This window comes from Carassius gibelio, chromosome B22, assembly GCF_023724105.1.
Source record: "Carassius gibelio isolate Cgi1373 ecotype wild population from Czech Republic chromosome B22, carGib1.2-hapl.c, whole genome shotgun sequence".
Classification (NCBI taxonomy): Eukaryota; Metazoa; Chordata; class Actinopteri; order Cypriniformes; family Cyprinidae; genus Carassius; species Carassius gibelio.
In genome coordinates, this window is record NC_068417.1 from 26,155,830 (window position 1) to 26,176,729 (window position 20,900).

At 37.4% G+C, this 20,900-nt stretch overlaps 1 protein-coding gene across 4 annotated transcripts in view; it reads left to right on the top strand.

Moving 5' to 3' along the window:
• The window catches only part of LOC127987849 (duodenase-1-like), a 51,981-nt gene that overhangs the window by 11,621 nt on the left and 19,460 nt on the right, over positions 1-20,900 (top strand). Inside the window, exons 1-5 of one of the 4 annotated variants that reach the window (XM_052590209.1) lie at positions 7,151-7,215; positions 7,315-7,465; positions 8,785-8,926; positions 9,036-9,290; positions 9,390-9,772. In XM_052590209.1, coding sequence (XP_052446169.1) covers positions 7,155-7,215; positions 7,315-7,465; positions 8,785-8,926; positions 9,036-9,290; positions 9,390-9,548 — 768 coding nt within the window. In that variant the 5' untranslated portion in view covers positions 7,151-7,154 and the 3' untranslated portion in view covers positions 9,549-9,772. Of the gene's footprint in view, positions 1-7,150; positions 7,216-7,314; positions 7,466-8,784; positions 8,927-9,035; positions 9,291-9,389; positions 9,777-20,900 lie in introns of those variants that run through there. The other 3 variants (XM_052590210.1, XM_052590211.1, XM_052590213.1) reach the window with 3 other exon arrangements.

Consider the following 20,900-nt stretch of genomic DNA (forward strand, 5'->3'; position numbering starts at 1 on the left):
GGGGTCGTCTCACAAACTGCCTGTGGCCCTTGGACCCAAAAAGAACAATTTTACTCTCATCAGTCCACAAAATGTTCCTCCATTTCTCTTTAGGCCAGTTGATGTGTTCTTTGGCAAATTGTAACCTCTTCTGCACATGCCTTTTTTTTAACAGAGGGACTTTGCGGGGGATTCTTGAAAATAGATTAGCTTCACACAGACGTCTTCTAACTGTCACAGTACTTACAGGTAACTCCAGACTGTCTTTGATCATCCTGGAGGTGATCATTGGCTGAGCCTTTGCCATTCTGGTTATTCTTCTATCCATTTTGATGGTTGTCTTCCGTTTTCTTCCACGTCTCTCTGGTTTTGCTCTCCATTTTAAGGCATTGGAGATCATTTTAGCTGAACAGCCTATCATTTTTTGCACCTCTTTATAGGTTTTCCCCTCTCTAATCAACTTTTTAATCAAAGTACGCTGTTCTTCTGAACAATGTCTTGAACGACCCATTTCCTCAGCTTTCAAATGCATGTTCAACAAGTGTTGGCTTCATCCTTAAATAGGGGCCACCTGATTCACACCTGTTTCTTCACAAAATTGATGACCTCAGTGATTGAATGCCACACTGCTATTTTTTTGAACACACCCCTTTCAACTAATTCAACTAATTGCCCAATTGCACAGCCTTAAGAGCGTGCATACCATGAATGCTGGGTCTCATTTGTTTTCTGAGAATCTACTGAACCTACTGGTAACTTGTTTGCCACGTAGCAATAAAAAAATATACGAAAAACCTTGATTATTCTGGTTAGTCACATTGTACTGCTATTATTTTGAACAATACTGTATATATATATATTTATATATATATATTTATATATATATATTCAAATTTCTCATAAGCTTAATTGATTTGGTCTAAAAAGAGAAGAATTTATGATTATTTTAATTTAAAAACTACATATAAAATAGCTACCAAAATAAATTTTGGTAACTACAGTTTGGCTTAAAGTTGACTAAAATGCAATGACTTTTCCTCGACAATAACTATATTAAAACTATGAAAGACTCAAATCACTAAAATGTGACTAAGACTATTAAGTATTTTCATCTCAAAACTAATACTAAGACTGAATCAAAAATCCCTGCCATAATTAACACTGAAATATAGCCACATATTCTGGTACGGCTTAAGTAAATAAACGAATAATCAGCAATACGGCTACATGTTTTCTAATAATTATCTATAGCTACTTCTAAATTCCAAATGCCCATTCACTGTCCCTCATGCCATTCAAAACGTCTTGGGTATTCTATACTCTTTGCTCATGAAGACCTGCCAGTGTCCTTCAACCTCCAATTCTATTTCCAAATATTCTATTCATTCTCTAAGGGGTTATTGTCTCTAATAATCAATAACATATCTGAAAAAAACTGTGTCATTATGTTGTTACTTCTGCTCAAGTAGTGTTATTAAAACTGCAGCTAACACCACCATGTCGGTACCTCAGGTTGACGATCCCGCACCTAACCGCACCACAATGGCAGCGCCTCAGGCGGATGAGCTTGCAGCTAACAACAGCACCACCACGGCAGCACCTCAGGTGGACGAGCCCGCAGTTAACAGCACCACCATGGCAGCGCCTCAGGTGGATGAGCTTGCAGTTAACAACAGCACTACCACGGCAGCACTTTGTCATTATGTTGTTACTTCTGCTCAAGTAGTGTTATTAAAACTGCAGCTAACACAACCATGGCGGTACCTCAGGTTGACCATCCCGCACCTAACCGCACCACAATGGCAGCGCCTCAGTCGGATGAGCTTGCAGCTAACAACAGCACCAACATGGCAGCGCCTCAGGTGGACGAGCGCGCAGTTAACAGCACCACCACGGCAGCACCTCAGGTGGACGAGCCCGCAGTTAACAGCACCACCACGGCAGCGCCTCAGGTGGATGAGCTTGCAGTTAACAACAGCACTACCACGGCAGCACTGTGTCATTATGTTGTTACTTCTGCTCAAGTAGTGTTATTAAAACTGCCGCTAACACCACCATGGCGGTACCTCAGGTTGACGATCCCGCACCTAACCGCACCACAATGGCAGCGCCTCAGGTGGATGAGCCCTTAGTTAACAGCACCACCACGGCAGCACCTCAGGTGGACGAGCCCGCAGTTAACAGCACCACCATGGCAGCACCTCAGGTGGACGAGCCCGCAGTGAACAGCACCACCACGGCAGCGCCTCAGGTGGATGAGCTTGCAGTTAACAACAGCACTACCACGGCAGCGCCTCAGGTGGACGAGACTGCACCTAACAACAGCACAAACATGGCAGTGCCTCAGGTGGACGAGCACGCAGTTAACAGCACCACCACGACAGCGCCTCAGGTGGACGAGACTGCAGCTAACAACAGCACCACCATTGCAGCGCATAAGGTGGATTAGCCTGCAGATAACAACAGCACCGTTAACTTATTCAGGCTAGATCAGTCAGTGCGAATGAGCAGTCCTAAGCACACATCTAAGACTGCTGACTGTTTCTATCAACCGCAACGCTTCTAACGGAAGCTGCAGTGACACGCTAACTTACTGATCACCTCTTTCCTTAGAAATGCAGGGTTTCCTGCGATTGAGGAACTTATTGAGCATTGCATATTCTATAGTGTTTGCTCACACAGACCGGCCGGTCTCTTTTAACCTCCAATTCTATTTCCAAAATCTCTATCCATTCTCTCCCTCCCTCCCTGCATCTTGCAACACACCCCACTCACAAACATCCTTTCATCCCAACATTTCTTCTTCCACCCTTCCTTCAGCCCAGTGTTGGGGTAGTTACTCAAAAAATTTAATTAGTTACTAGTTACTTCTGTAAATTGTAATGAGATTACTTTACTAGTTACTGCATTTGAAAAGTAACTTCACTACTTATTACTTTACTTTCCTTTTTTTAGGGCCCTACAAAATCTATTTGATGAATAATTGAATTCATCAAAAAGCATGTCTAATTAATTTAAATCATAACACTTACAACACTTACACTTACAACTTTAACAAAAATTACATGTTTAGGGCCCTATTTTTTTTCTTCACCATATGTTTTATTTTTTTTAGCATGAGTAATTATTTAAATTCATAAAAACAACATTATTAATTTTTTCTTAAAATAGCCTTATGAAATGTTTTTTTCATTTTGTATTTACATTTTTCTGGTTATCAAATTAAGGCATAAAACATTAATTTAAATTTTCTTTTAAAGATAAATTGCATTTCTTTTTTCTTCTTCTGAGAAATATATTTTCAATCTGAGTATGAACAATAAACACAAACTATGCAGCATATAGTAAAAACAATTGCACAAATTGTCTTCAACAATACAGTCCAAAAACAGTGCAAATGATTCATAAACTACACACAAAATGAGAAATATTCAGAGTGCAACAGGAAAAAAATAGTGCAACTATCTTTATGAACTGTATAATTATAGAATGATTAACTTAGTATACATAATATACATAATATAAATGATCGGTCCGTTGGCTGTAATCTGTTTCAGAATCGATTTTACCGGGACATTGCCTAGTGACCCAAGACATAAATTCCGTGCTTTATCAGATATGTACCACTGTTTCATCCTTGTTTTGGATTTGTTTTATGTCAAAGTACTCTGTCAAATGTTTTTTGTGCTTTTGCGGAGAGTTTTCTCATGCAAATGTGTTATTGTGCATTTGTATTCAAGCACTCAGGACAGAATTTTCTTTCACTTTGTTTTCGTTCATTTTCCAAAGCAATATGTTAAGTAGTAGTTCAAAGGACTACTTATTGGTTTAATATGGGACAGTTTGAACCAATCTGGGCATGGGAGTGGGACTAAGCGTCAACTATCATTTCTGTTTGGCTCAGAGGAGCGAAAGCATTGGTTTCTTCTGACGAATCAATGTTGTCAAAATGTAATGACGTAATCACGTGCACTACGAGGGCGGCTGTCTCAGTCTTTGAGTGTTCAGCGCTAAGATCAATCGTTGTCGGGAAACCCAGCCCAGAACTTTACACACAGGCAAACACGGCATGTGTAACGCAGGAAAGCGTGTTCCTATAGTCTAGTAAAGTAGTGTAGTTACCAATATTATTAGTGTAATGCGTTACTTTACTTTGTTACCAAAAAAAGTAATATAGTTACTGTAATCTTCTACTTTGTAACTTGTTACCCCAACACAGCTTCATCCTTTCATCCTCGACCCCCCCACTCAAAGACATAGTTTCATCCAACATCCATTCTTCCACCATTCCTTCACTTCTTTCCCCCTCCCTCTACCTCCTTCCCCCCCTATATCCTCACATCCTTGACTCCCCCACTCAAAGACACCCATTCATCCCAACATCTATTCTTCCACATTTCTTTCAGCCATTGTCAGGGCTGCCTCTCGTCTAACTGCAGGCGCCTTCTCACCTGCGCATTCTGTGATGGAACCAGGCAAGAAACTCCTGCTCTCATAACCCTACGACACCAGCAGACTGACTTGCAGATCATCTATGCACTCCTATCAAGAACCTGACATAGTCAACAGGCCACTAGCACAAGAGGCTGAATTAAATAAATTAAATTAAATTAAATCTTCTCTCCACGACACTCGCATTTCAACCATTAACCATATCATCACAACCACAGAATACTCATTCACTTAGCAAGCCACAGATCTTGGCTGGCCAAAGCCAATACCACTAAATGCCAAGTCTGGCCTATCCATCAATAATCTGGTGAGGCTTCTGGGAAGGTGCCATTAATTCATCGTGAGCCACATTCAATTGCAGAAGCAGCCCTAGTATGTTAGTCTCTTTCTGAAGCTACAACGAATTCTTACTAACAACCACAGTCTCCTTACATTCTTCACCTCCTCGAAGTCTTCAGATAGTTGCACCTTCATCTGCACCACCATAATAAGGATATCCACACTAATCTACGTTTCACTGAACTCTACCTTCCATTATCAGAGTAGAAACCTCAAAGCCTCACACTTCATCTGAGCTAGATAGACGTGCTAAGCGTCAGCTACCAGGACTTCCAGGCCACCTTTACAATGCCATCCAGATAATACCTCAAGGGAAATCCTTTGCGTCAGACATTCTGTCAAAAGCAGAAACCATCCCTTCAGACTACAGATTCACATTAGATAAACACGCAATGGAAATGTGCCTCCAGCAACAAATGGAACAACACATACATACTAAACATGAATATGAATCCTTAAGCTATCCAATAGTTATTAAAAGACATACACAATAAGAGATTATAAACATTATAGTCAAATGTGTGGGTTACATATGAATGAATATAGAGTTAAGCGATGGACTGATATACATTTATAAGTCCTTTTGAGTTCATTTTGGTTCATCTATATCTATAAAAGACAGTTCCTGTGCCATTATCTGACATAAGAACGTTCTGTGGAGACCAGAGGCTAAAAGGCGCCCTTAGGAATTTCAGTCTGGTTCTGCTAGGTGGGGGAATTCAATCAAAGGATCTTGTTTAATATTCTCATGGGTTTACATGTGATGGCCGGCTTTGCATCTCAATTACTTGCCCCAAATTTGACAATCTCTTCTCCAAATTGAAATTGTCAATAATTGTTCTAGTGGTGTTAATGTCAAAAGCTGTTCTGTGAAAGAGTTGGTTGGTTGGTTATCTTGCTTCTGACTGGTGGCACTAGGAATTATTTACAACATCCTGTTGCCTTTCTGAGGAATTCGGCTTGTGTTTTAACCACGGTCCTGATCGACTCTTTAATTTCCGGCCCTTTTCACATTTTTATCGCTATCTGCACATTTCCGGCCCTTTTCACATTTTTATCGCTATCTGCACATCTCATCCATGAGTAGCATTTTTGGAGAGCAAGCACTTGGGAGTTTTGAGAATCTGAATGAGAAATAAAGCTATAGTAAGCCTCTTTATTAAAATATAATAATAATACAAGGAATAATACGAGGAATAATACAAACATTGTCATATTCACTCAGTATTACTTGATCTAATTCACAAATATTTCAATTAAAGTTAAGTAGAAATGAATTGTACTCAGTTGTGTTTTAGGCACTAAAACAGTCCAAAACTTTATAGTGAATCGCATTTTTATATTGAAATAATGAAGATTTTGTTGCCGCCCCAGACTGGCCCCTCCCTGGCCAACCCTATGAAAACATCCTGGCTCCGCCACTGTCTTGGGCACAATACATTAAATACAGTCGGTTGTAGCCTATTATTTATTTTTTTATTTTTTTAAGTTGCATTTGAAGAGTTTGGTTCCTATTTTATTGTAATATTATATTAATATATTAATTAGTAAAAATTTGTGTTCTTTACCAAGAAAGTGGAAAAATAAAAACCACTATTTTCTTTTTCAAACTTTAATATTATATTAATATATTAATTAGTAAAAATGTGTGTTCTTTACCAAGAAAGTGGAAAGATAAAAACCACTATTTTCTTTTCAAACTTTCACATAGCACCTCTAGGTTATACCATAAAATCCAGGTTTTGATTTTCAAAGATTTATTACAAAATTGTATTATTTTTTTCCCCAAAACACAATAAATCAATGATACTTTTTATCTCAAAATGCAATAAATCCCTTGAATCAATATGAAAGTTACACAACATAGTAAGTTGATCCACATATAACAGCCTCTGAACTTGGCCAATACTAATTATATTATATCATAATCAACACCTATATACAGGCACTGTATATCGCTTCCGAAATGAATTCAACAGATCAAATATCGATTTAAATGAGGGCAATGTAGTGATACTGAAAACAGCCCAAAGTCTACTTTAGCATTACTTATGTTAATTATCAGTAACGTCTTTCATTCAGTAATATAAAAAAAAACATGTCTAGTTTTACATGCTGCTTCTTTGAGCTGAAGGCTATGTGCACGGTCTGCAAGTTAATGGCTTCAAATTAATCAAATCTCATAAATTTAGATGACTTATGCCTTCAATCAAGCCACAAGTATTATCAAATATTACTATCTACTGATTACCATACTGAGTTCCTGTTACACAATCTGAAAGTAACAAGTTATGGGAAGCTTAGTTTCTCCACCCTCCTTATTATGATATATATATATATACTGAATACAACAGCGCAAGCCCATTGATTTACAGATTTTCTTCATGATGACCATCATCTCTCTGCTCCTGCTGGCCTCTCTGCTGGCACACCTGACCTTCACTGGTGAGACTGATTTAAAAAATATTAATAAACCAAGTTATATAGTACATATACAGTAAGACAGTGTGGAGGAATTTTAATAACAAACACCATCTCTCTCAGCTCGTGTGAATGTGGGTATCGTGAACGGCAGGGAAGCAAAACCCCACTCCAGACCTTACATGGTGTCTGTTCAAGTAAAGGAGCAACATATCTGTGGTGGATTCCTCATCTCTGATAGATTTGTCATGACTGCTGCACATTGCCTAAACAAGTAAGACAAACAATATCTTAGTTAATTGTATATTTTAGATATAACCCTATAGTCTAACAGTCTACTAATGAGAGTTACTGTAGTTGACATAGTTGCAACTTTGTAGAATGTCTAAAGTAGACTACTTTTAGTATTATTATAAGTTAGTAATTATGTTTTAGATAATATAATTAATGATTAATTATTTTAAATACTAAAACTGATAAATAAATAAATACAAAATATATTAATATAATATAATTTAGGTAATATATTAATAATATTAATTTGAATGATTTCATAATTTTTTGTTTAAAATAAATAAATAAATACTAAAATACTTTTTACTATCCCTTAATATAATACACATATAACAATATTAATAATTAATAATTATTAATTAATAATTTATAGTATATAAAAATACATAAATAATATTTACATTTCATGAAAATGACTACAACCATATATTGTACTGTAAAATATTTATTATAACTTTGGCTACCAAATAAGCACACTTCCAGAACATATTTATTTATTTCATCCTTTATTTTACAAGGATAGTCCCACTGAGATGCAAATCTCTTCTTCCAGGGAGTCCGGGCAATAAATAATTATTGAACAAATTTAGAGTCATTTCACTAAAACCTATACAACTCAGCCTCTGTAATAAAAGTTTATGATCTACAGAGTCAAATGCTTTATCTACAAATTATGCTGCACAATATTGTTTACTGTCCAAACATTTAACAGTATGATTTGTAACCAGCATAGCTGCTGTAATAGTACTATGACCCGATCTAAAGCCTGACTGAAATTCATTTAAAAATGTATTTTCAGTTAAGAACGGTTTCACTTGATCATTAACCAAAGATTCAGATATTTTGCCAACACAGACAACCTTTGCCAATAGTTATCCAAAACTGATGGGTCACACCTTTTTACAAAGGGAAACCTGTACTGATTTTCATCCACAAGGAATAACATTTGAAGTTAAACTCAAGTAAAAAAAATAAGAGATGGGCTCTGTTATAAGTTCTATTTTATCAGACCCCTGATGATTTAGGGTTAAGGTTACTTTATGAACTTGTGTAGCTAAAATGGGAGTAAAACTAAACAGCTTAATAGTACAACACAAAGTAGATTACATGCTTTCTTGTTCCCTTAAATTACTTTAGTCGTGGACTACTCCCACATAAATAAAGTGCCTATTAAAAGCATTTATTATATTCTCTCTATCTTTAATTATACTCTCATTTAATTTCATATAATCAGGTAGATTGGTATAGGTTTTTTTATGGTACAAAGTTATTGCAAAATAAAAGTTGTCATTTTAACAGTTCTCCAGTTGTGACGGTTGTGCTAGGTGCACATGACCTACGGAAAAAGAGTGAGAATTCAGTCCGATACAAAGTGGATTCATACCATCAGCATCCAGACTACACCAAGGGATCCTTTTTTAATGACATCCTGCTTTTGAAGGTAACAAACTGCACTTATTTTAGCTGACTTATTCAACTTTCACTCAGAATAACAGCCAATAAAATAATTAAATATTTTTATTAATGATGCTGTCGTTTTTGGTTTACAGTTAGACAGAATTGTACGACTAAATGATAATATCAAGTGGATATCCTTACCAGCAGAAGGAAGTGATATCAAAGCAGGTTCAGTTTGTAGTGTCGCAGGCTGGGGACGTTTAGAAACTAACGGCAAGAAAAGTGATCACCTCATGGAGACAGACGTGAAGGTCATGAATAACATGGAATGTGAACGTAAATGGGGGAAGAAACACTTTTCATCTTCACAGATGATGTGTGTTCATGGAAATGCAGGAAGCTGTGATGTATGTAAAAAATATTTGATTCACAATATCTTATGTTAACTAGTTTTAGTTATGAATTATGACAGCATGTGACTGAAGTGCTGATCTGTTTCTTAACAGGGGGATTCAGGAGGTCCTTTGGTTTGTGGAAACACTGCAGTTGGTGTCACATCTTTTGGTGACCCTGCTCGCTGTAATTCCCCCAAGCAACCCGAAGTTTACATTAAGATTTCAGCATATATTACATGGATAAAGAAAATAACTGGAAATATAATTTGAATCTTGCAGATAAAATGGGGTGTTTTTATTTTAATTTTTTATTTTGCTTGAGTTGATTTACCTCCCAAATCATATTTTAATAAAAAATAACATACATTAATAAATGCTGTCTAGATTTTTTAATTAATCAGAAATGGTATTTGAAACCCGAAATAAAACTGCAGACAAGACAGTTTGATATTTGAAGACAACCGTCATAGACATTTACAGAACACTATTGAAAATAAAGGCAAAAGAACATGCCTACTGACTATGCAAGAACATTTTTTAACACTGATAATAATAATAAATGTTTAAGCAAATAACCATATTAGAATGATTACTGAAAGAACATGTGACTCTGAAAACTGGAGTAATGGCTGCTGAAAATTCGGCTTTGCCATCACAGGAATAAATTACAGTTTTAAATGTACTACATTATAATATTAATAATAATAATAACAGTTATTTTAAATTGTAATAATATTTCACAGTATCATGTAATACTGTATACCATTATTACTGTATATACAGCTTTGGTTAGCATAAAACTTAAGGAATCGTACAAACGTTTGAACTGCGATGTAATTTTTGATCTCTATAAACTACAAACATATTTCGAACAAAAAGCCAAAAATGAACCCTTAAATGCATACACCGGGTCTTTAGTGACCCGGAGCATCATTCTCTACCCTCTCCCTCCTTCCTTTTTTACAGTTAGACATCAACTTATTGTATTCCTCAATCTATTCGTTATAAACGTAATATAACAGTTAAATATAAAAGAATGCTTGTTTTCTGATTAATGTTCTGATTGTTTGTATAAAAGTGTAGCTACAGACCTAAGGTATGTTAATGTATAAGTATTTTTCCCTGCGCGACTATATTTTACATATCTGATGGCTCAATTTCTGCAATGCATATTTTTTCCTAAAGGTGGCGCTGTTTGATACACAAAGATGACGTGATGTTTCACTCATAATTATCGCAAGCATAAAACAAACCAGGGTCATGCACAGGCAGTGGCCTGGAGGCTAGAGCCACTGCCCCTTTGTCCTCATCAGCTGAGTTGCCCTCCTCACCAATCCCCCCCATCAACCCCAGCTCAAAGTGGTCTGTTACAGCTCTGCTAAAGATCTGGTGATTCTGCTAATCTGCATGCTGTGTCTATTCAAATTATTGTATCCGATCAGATCTAATATAAATAACACAAAATTATCTGTTGTTAGCACACTTTGTAAACAAAAAAGCAGAAAAAATGGGGGGGGGGGAGCCTTTGCAAAAAAGAAGACAGCCAGAGAGAGGGAGAGAAAGAGAGAGAAAGTACGAAGGGAGGCTGCTAAACGACAGTTCAACATTGCAAACATGAATACAAAGCTCCAGCAAGCGAGCAGGTTAATCATCATATAGAATATTTAGCAGTTGTCACACTTTAATTCTTGTAATTCTGTATATTTAATGGCAAAGCACTGAAGGTGCTTAAGCCCCTTTTCTAACCATTAGCGGGATTTTCTTGTTCTTCTTGTTCTTCTTCTTCTTCTTCCGCCGCAAGTCTATGGCAGCCTAAAGAACCGCTTGCAGGAAAAGTTGTGAAATTTGGCGCACTGATATTGGACAGTCTAAACATTAACCACAGCAAGTTTGGAGTCTTAAAGTCCAACTCTCTAGCACCACCACTTGTCCAAATGTTAAAATTTCTTTATGCTAATAACATTTGAACCATAAGGCACAAAATTAAAATTATTTTTCCTCTGAATCCTTGGCTCATTCCGAGTCGAATGAAGACCAAAAAATTTCCACTATTTTTAATTGTTCATAAAACTTACTTTATAGAACTCGTCCTAGAAATTTTGTCTGATTCTCACGAAAAGTGGCTCAGAACATCTTCATACCATGCTGCAAAAAGTTCAAGTTGATTACTTTACTTTACTTTATTGGTTTATAGTAATGTGGACAACCTCTTTTAATGAAAAGAGCAGCTTTAGCCTCTACGGCTAATTTCCAGCTGTAGTCCCCAGCCAGTTGTTAATTGGCATACATCAATAAATACATTACAATTAAAACAAGGCTTAAGCAAGAGCTTAGACAAACAAACAAGGTGGTACAAAATTGAAACAGACAAGCAGGCACAAATTACAAAGACATAAAAGCAGGTCAAGCAATAAACTAGAGAAAATTGACACCAAAGATAATCATGCAAAGGCCACATTGAAGCACATATAAGGCATAGCATTGAGACAGTCAGCAGAGATCAAGTGGCAGAAGCATGATCATGTCACATCTAGTGCGCACATCACATCTAGCATATTAATGTGTGCAGGTGTAATTGTCGATTAGCCAATTTTTAAGGTGTGCAGTAAAAGTCGAATACATATGTATGTTTTTAATTGTAATGAGTTCCAGTTATGTATTGCAGTAAAATAAAATGATAATTGACCAAATGTACTTTTTCTGAGTGGGATTACTAGATCGCCACGTGTGGTGCTTCTGGTATTATGACTGCTGTTATTACGTTGGATTATGAATGAATTGAAAGGAGGCGGAGCGGTATTATGTAAAATTTTGTAAACCAGACAAATATTTTTGTATTTGATTACATTTTCCCAGCTCAGCAGTTTATAGTTTTTAAGGATTATACAATGGTGTAAACTGTTAGGCTTCTGGTCCAAAATTTTAAGAGTTTTTTTTATAAATTGTTGCTAGTGGCTTAAGTGATGAGCTGTTAGTTTGTCCCCAGCTTGTCAGACAATATGTTAGATGTGACATAATCATTGCATCCATAAATAATTTAGCAGCATTAAAAGTAAGGGCACTTCTAATATATCTAAAATTAGCTAAACTAAACTTGACCCTATTGCAGACTTTCTTAATATGTGTTTTAAAAGAGAGATTAGAATCAATAATAATGCCCAGATATTTAAATTGTGGCACAATAGTAATGTTTTGACCCGAAATTGATATGTTTGACACACTATTACATTGTCTTTTTGTAAAAAACATTCCCACAGTTTTATCTACATTTAATTGAAAACATAAGCGATTTAGCCAATTGGTGATCTGGTCCATGGCTTTGGTCAATTTTGTGGCAGCCAGATTTTTTGTCTTGGCATGCACATAAATTACAGTATCGTCCGCATACATTATTGTATTGATGTCAGGGCAAACTGATGGTAAATCATTAATATATAGACTAAACAAAAGCGGGCCAAGTATTGATCCTTGTGGCACCCCTGTGCATAAATTAAGAGCTAGTGAACGATGGGTGTTCACAGAAACAAATTGAGTTCTACCAGTTAAATATGACTCAAACCATTTAATTGCAGAGGGGGAAAAATTAAAAGTAGAGAGTTTGGCAATAAGGACCTGATGGTTGACTGTGTCAAATGCTTTACGGAGGTCTAAAAACACAGTGCCAACAACACCTCCCTTGTCCACCATTGCTCTAACAGTCTCTAAAAAGTAACAGTTAGCCGTTTCTGCGGAGTGATGGGCCCGGAAGCCAAACTGCATCGGATGAAGTGTGAAGGGACTATTATTAAGAAAAGAGACAAGCTGCTCTGACACACATTTTTCAGCAACCTTAGAGACTACTGGAAGAATACTAATTGGGCGGTAGTTAGATATGTTCCGTGGGTCATTTGACTTAAATAGGCTAGTGACAAATGGTCAAAAAGTGCTTTAGTTTTCGAGATACCCCTACCGGAGGTAGAACTAAACCCAACAATGTTTTTCCTCATCTCTAAGGTCTCCCACATATGAAATGGATTCTTGGCTAAAAATATTTTACTGCTAAGATTGTTAAATTAACAGATATTGTTATACACCACAAAACCAATAAAGGACTAAAATATAGCCTGTCCATATGGGAGTTAAGGCATATAAACTAATGAAGATCAATCACACAAGCTCTGAGAGCTTTGAAACTTGACATGTTTGTAGTCAGGAAGATGATTTAACTACTAGAAAAGACTGGATGTGAATATCTTGATGTATGGAATAAATAGAGACATATAAACACATATCTAAAATAAGCGGACATGCACAAATTTAATATCTATGCAGAATGTTTTCATTTACTTTGTGCTTGCTTTGCCTGGGATTATCATAGAAACACATATGATGGCTTGTTGGTAAGGTGGTAAGTGTTGTTGGTAAGGTTGTGCTGAATCCAGCAATACCAAATATGTAAATACAGCATGACAAATAGGAGTGTTCTGTCACTCAATGTATGAGGTGTCCAAAATGAAAGAACACTGGACAAAATAGCCTCAAGTACAAATCACATTATCAGTGGTGAGAACAATGTTGACAAATACATTGTTACTGCAAAGTAACTTACATTAGGTAAGTGCTGATCTATATTTATGATACATTTAATGATGATACATTTCATAAGGCACAGTATACTATACAATTCATATGAACCACAGATCCAGTTGAATCAGGTTAACATTGGAATGGAACACCTTTATTAAAATATCGTCACTGTCGGGCAGAATCCTTGCATGTCCAAATTTTGTCTATTTCATATTTTTTCACAGTTCAATGCTATTGGTCAAACCCCACATGGTAAACAATCTAAAGTGTTGAAAATAGATTGAGAGCAAATCTCTTAACTCCATTTGACACTTCAACTGTCTGAGAATCCTCGTAACGCAACCTCTTCTTCACTCCGCGGCAGGAGTTCCACGCCTTTTTGTGTCCTCAGGATTTTAAGTCACAACGATAGAGAAATCCTCGTCGAGCAACACATAAACCAAGCCTTAACTCTAATTTTATCTTTAAAATTTTATCTAGTTTTAAACTATGATATCAGTTATTGATGTATTTTAAATGTCTACTTATTACTAGGTAAGGCAAGTTTATTTATATAGCACATTTCATACACAATGGTAATTCAAAGTGCTTTACATAAAATAAAGTAAAATAATCATGAAGAAAATTAATAAAAATAAAGACAAGCAATTTTAAAACTTTTAAAATGATGAAAAAAACAACTTAACTAAAATGAATTTAAAAACAGTTAGAAAATGATTTTACATTAAAAAAAAACATATGAAAATACATGAAAATATAGTACAATCAGTTCGGACATTGCACAGTGCTCATTCAATAAATAGGCAGCTAAACAGATGAATTTTGAGTCTAGATTTAAATGTGAATAATGCTTTAGCACATCTGATCTCTTCTGGAAGCTGATTCCAACTGCGGGCAGCATAGTAACTAAAGGAGGACTCCCCTTGTTTTGTGTGAACCCTTGGTATTTATAACTGACTTGATCCTAATGATCTGAGTGGTCTGTTAGGTTTATATTCAGTGAACATATCTGCAATATATTTCGGTCCTAGGTCATTTAGTGACTTATATACGAGTAAAGGTACTTTAAAATCAATCCTAAATGTAACTGGAAGCCAGTGTAAGGACCTGAGGACTGGGGTGATATGCTCAGATTTTCTGGCAGCAGCATTCTGGATGAGCTGCAGCTGTCTAATGGTCTTTTTGGGAAAGCCGGCGAGGAGCCCATTACAATAGTCCACCCTGCTGGTGATAAAGGCATGGACAAGTTTCTCCAAGTCTTGGCTGGAAACAAAACATCTAATTCTTGCAATGTTTTTGAGATGATAGTATGCTGATTTAGTTACTGCTTTGACATGACTACTGAAACTAAGCTCTGTCTCCAGAATCACACCAATATTCCTGACTTGATTTTTTGTTATGAGACCCCTAGAGTCAAGGTATGCATTCACCTTGAAAACTTCATGTTTGTTTCCAAATGCAATGACTTCAGTTTTTTCCTTGTTTAACTGAAGAAAGCTCTGGCACATCCAACTATTCATTTTATCAATGCATTGGCAGAGGGAGTCAATAGGCGGATCTTTTGTGACGCCATTGTTTATGTTTGTCGCGTTGCATCATGGGAATCGTGTGGCAGGAAACACAGCTACATACCTGTAATTTGATTGTTTTGCACGTTTGGAGGAGGATTTAGAGAAGAGGATGGTTCACTCTTGCTGTGTGGTCGATTGTACGGTTAGTTGGGGGCCTGATAAAAAGTTTTTTCGAATTCCCTCCGAAAAGGATAGCGAAAAACGAAAGAAAGGGTTGCATGCAATTAGGTGATTGAACCTGGACGCTCCGAAGAAAGCCTGCAGCTTCTGATCGAGTTTGTGAGGCACATTTTGTTCATGGTAAGTCTTAGTGACTATGTATTTATAGAAGATTGAATAAAAATAAATAAAACCGAGTCATATGTTTCCGCTTTCTGATTCAGGTGTCCCAAACCGCAATCCACAGCACCCAGACTATGTTCCTCACATCATTCTGTAGCTGTGCTTTGCTGCAAGCCTCACTTGTATATGCAGCATTTGTAAGTTCTATCCTGACAGCTGCTTCTACTTTAAACATTAAAGCTGCTACATGACTGCATGTTTCTCTAAGACTGGATTTGAAAGAAGGAGTAAGTGAATAAGAACACTGATCAATGAAGACTTACCCGGCTTTGCAGTCGCAGTGAGCAGTGATTATTTCGCCGTTCTCTTTGGCGATCACCCACGGGAGATAGGAATCATGCTGTGACTCTGCTTGGCCAGGTCTAACCTCTGTTTTTAGCACGATCACTGCTTTCTGTTTGACAGAAAAGATCGGCCCAACTTTTCGAGAAACAAAATAATCATAGGCCTCCAGACTTTTGAAAGCCTTTAATCTTTCATGAGTGAAGGGTCCAGAGGTTTCTATTAAATAAGAATAAATGTCTCCCCAACAGATTGGTGGCCAAGATACGGGCGGGTCGAACCAATGTTTTTTGTCATCCCAGATCTCATATGGGCTTTGAATAAGTTAGATTTTTTCACCAATACAAATTTTGAGCTTCTCTCCAAACCTCCTCTGGTCTTCAGATGTTAAAGTGCTTATATATTGAGGATTTCGCCCGCTAACTCTCTTGAAATTGCTCGTCGCGTCTCCACAGCCGCCATACTGTTTGTTTTGTTGCAACACAACTACTTGCGCATGCGTACAAAGATGTCATCAAAGATCGTCCTATTGGGCTGTAGTAATTTGGAGATAAGGCTAGGTAAATCTGGGTATCATCAGCATAGCTGTGATAGGCAATTTGGTTCTTTCTCATTATTTGACTTAGTGGAAGCATATACAGTCTAAACAAGAGCGGTGCAAGAATTGACCCTTGTGGGACTCCACATGTCATGGACGTCCACTTAGACTTATGCTCTAATAGACTCACATAATAGCCTCTCCCTTCTAAGTATGACCTGAACCATTTGAGGACCATCCCAGAAAGCCCGACCCAGTTTTCCAGTCTCTGTAGAAGTATGTTATGATCGATAGTCCTAGGGTTATTATTACTAGGCTTATTAGACATGTGCATTGAAGTTTTAAAATAATCGAATTTCTAATTCTACTTGTATTGAATTAAATGTTTTGGATACCAGCATTAAATTATTGTTTTTATTATTATTTTACTGACTCAAAGTTGGCACTGTGCATGTAAAATGCCCCAAGTAGGCTAACAGGTTTTATTTATGGGAGAAAAAAGGTCTGTCTACTGGCGCCAAGTAAGCCTATCTTTGCATAACTCTGTTTTTTTTTCTTACAATAACGACTGAAAAAAGTTAGTTTAGATACATTTGAGTAGGCTTGTTTTGTTAAAAATCCATAGCTGTAATGCTTCGGTGCAGAAGGAAGCCTGTGAACCACGAAAGTAACTTTGTGCGCAGATTAGGCTAATTTCCGCCTATTACAGCCTAGTCACCTCATCGTTTTTTGTTCTGCTTCACTTTTATAGCTCTTAAATGTTTAAAATAGAGTTTAGGAAGATGTATGTAACTACAGTTAGCTTTGGTTAACTATTGAAGCCTTTTCTCTTGTCAAAAGGCTCAACGCGACCGTCGACTTTATTTGCGGCAGATTAATTTTTGCCTTAATTTTTAGATTTTTTCTATTCCTATTCTTATGTTTGCGGTGGTACGTGACGTAAGCAGTTACCAGCTCACCATGCCCTTGGTGCGAGCTACCACGCCCTTGGCAGTATCAAACCATCTTGTTCCGTCAAAATCACTGTAGTGAGTCATGAGTTGGAATTGCGAGTATTGAAAATGATCAGGATAGAGTATTTTAGCATCTATTTAGCATAGCATTTATATAGTTATTTAGATTATTTTGTGTAGCCTATGTTGTTAATTAGCATAGTTTTAGTATAACCTTAGTATTGTTAGAAGCACAGTTAGTTAGTAGCATAGTATTGCATCAGTTAGGATAGCTTCAAGTTAGCATAGATTTATTTACAAGATGGTACGTGCTGGTTGCTGGTTGCACTGGTTGGACTGTATAGTTTTCCAGCAGACTTGAAAATTAGGCACCAGTGGTTGCATGCACTTGGCCTGAAAGACTGTAAGTTCCCCCCTAGAGCTGGAGTGTGCAAACTGCATTTTACGCGGAATTGCTTCTCCAATGCAATGGAGGTGGAAATGGGCTTCTCCACACAGCTCACGCTGAAAAGCGACACAGTGCCTTACTCGGAGACTGGCCCCATTCTCTCTTGTGCGGCTGCTTCGCTAGCATCTTCGGATGCCTATCAGAATCCGGGAGTTAAGACCGCAGTTTGAGCCAGTGGCTTGAATTGATATGGCTCAGGCCCTGGCCCTGTGTCCTCAGACACCTTCGCCATCCTCCACTTCAGGTGAAGGTGGGGGAGAAAAGTCCTCTACTTCAAATGAACGCCCTGTTGCAAAACTACTTGCGTCACTAGAGTCACTCTCCATTTTAGCGACTCTGACAACAGTTGTCAATTAATCTGTCACTGCGGGTCCCAGGTTCATGCCCCACCTGCTCAGCCCTGCCCATGGTTTGTCCCCTCTATCTCCGCTGTGCTCTGCCCACTTTTCAGCATTTTTCAAATATTGCCAGTGGGTGGAGTCAGGCTCTGACCAGGGGTTTAGTTACCCCTTAAAGCCTTATCTCTTGTCAAAAGGCTCGACGCGACCGCAGACATTGATGAACACTGCTGGCAGCAGCGACGTCTGTGTCTGTATCATTCTTATCAATGAGTGCATAACCTCGTATCTCTCCGCTCCCAAGTCATAAAAATCTTGTATCTCAGATTAAACATGATTTTGTCCCACCCTCTTTGTTTTTTGATGATGGAAGCATAAAGAAAACAACAGCAGCTGCCAAGTGTAAAATAACCATCAGCATATATCATTGATGGCATGGATCTTCTTCAAAGTCTCAATGATTCAGCTTTTCAAATGTTCAATAACCTGGGTGAGTGTGTCTGGAAAAAGATCGCAACTTTAATGGGAAAGGAAGGTAACAGCTGTGTCGTTATAGTTTTTGATAGATATGACCACCAACACTCAATCAAAGATCTTGAAAGACAAAGAAGAGGCACCAAGATGGGCATCCTTGCACCAACCTGGATGAGCTGAGGTACACACTAGCATCTACCACAGATTTGTCAGCAGCAAATCTACCCCACAACAGAAGATGGCTTTCCAGCAGCATGTGCTGAGAGCCGTGTACCAAACAGCAGTGTGGCATCACAGCCACCTGGCCAATCCTCTTCTCTGGATCCCAGTTGGTAGAGGATGGAGGCTCAGAGAAGGTGGCTGCATTTAATCTGTGATGTTCCAGGAGGCACCAGCACCTAAAGGAGTTAGAGACCTCACCCACCTCTACTATAAAGACGGAAACTGCACCGATGCCACCAAATGCCAGTGTCTTTCAGTGGGCTTGACCTGCACAGAGTTTTGCATTGCCCTTTCCCAGACTGTCCAAATATGACCCACTTTGTCACTGATGACAATGTGGATGAGTGGTGTGTTGCAGTTGTAACATCATGGGGGGTTGACCCCAGAATGTTCCAAGAGGGTCTGGCTGCAGGCTTGTACTTGCACTCTCAGACTTGTACTCTCAGACACTTGCAGTTCCGCTAGTGACATCACTTGCAGTCTTTATTTTTTATTTTGTTTAATTTTTGTATTACTTTTCGTTTGAATTTCCCAACATTTTATAAAGCCAGGTGGTGAAGACAAGAAAAAAGAAACTAAATTACAATGTCACTTGCAATTGCTACTTGAACTCTCTGCTACCTGTGACATCACTTGCAATCAACACAAATCTTACATGTTGCCAATGGAGACAAGACGCTGCGGTTAAATCATTAAATGATTAAAACTAATTTAGTACTATAACATACAGGGTCCTGCAAGAAAAAGACAAGACTGGCAAATCCGTGGCCAGAACACCAGAATATGAACGTTTGCGCAAAGTCTCTAGCTAAGCGTAGAAAAAAACACTTAAAATGGCTTAATATATTAAGATGCTATTAAATTATCAAATAAAATGTACAGTTCATTAATATAAGGAATATGTATGTAGTATTTTCGTCACATACCGCAAAATGTGGCATAATGGACTAAGATGAGAAAGGCCAAACTCAATATGCTTCTCTACTTTATTAAAATACATAACTAATATGTACAGGCAAGCACGTGAGCCCAGAATAATCGCAACATGCAAAGTTTCACATTAAGCATTTTTCCATATAGAATAAACTGTCTACAACTTGTTTATATCACTGTCTTTGTCCATTAACCTACATTATGTGTTTTATTTATAATGATTTTCTATAGGAGGAAAACGTTTAATGTACAATTTAACGCACTGCGTTCTGTACTCGTCTTCTTGCCTGTACGGAGCTGATCCTTTTAAAATCACTTAATGCATAATGCCCGTTCATATTTGCTGGTCTGTATATACTTTGAGTCAACAACAAGACATATAGGCTAGGCTAGGCCTACTAAATTGTCTTTATCATCTTAGTCTGTTATTAGGCCACATTAAGCGTTATGTTGTATGGGAGGACAAAGTTTGCACATTGTGTTCATAGCCATCTGCTTGCCTTGTAGTACATTGAATAATAACTATATATTGAATTTGATCTTTTACTTGAACTTAATGTATCTGAATACATTATTCCATATTAAGTGTTTGTTTTTTTTCTACAGGAGGAAAACGCTTAACGAAAGACTTTGTGCATTGCGTTCATATTCTGCTGTTCTGTGGCCAAGGTCCGTGCTTGTCTTTTTTTTGCAGGACCCTGTACGTTATAGTACTAAATTAGTTTTAATCATTTAATCACAACCACAGCATCTTGTCTCCAGTGGCAACATGCAAGATTTGTGTTGATTGCAAGTGAAGTCACAGGTAGCGGAGAGTGCAAGTAGCGATTGCAATTAACATTAGAATTTAGTTTATTTTATCTTGTCTTCGCCACATGGCAACTGTTATAAAATGTTGGGAAATTCAAACAAAAAGTTATCAATAAATAGAACAAAATAAAAAATAAAGACTGCA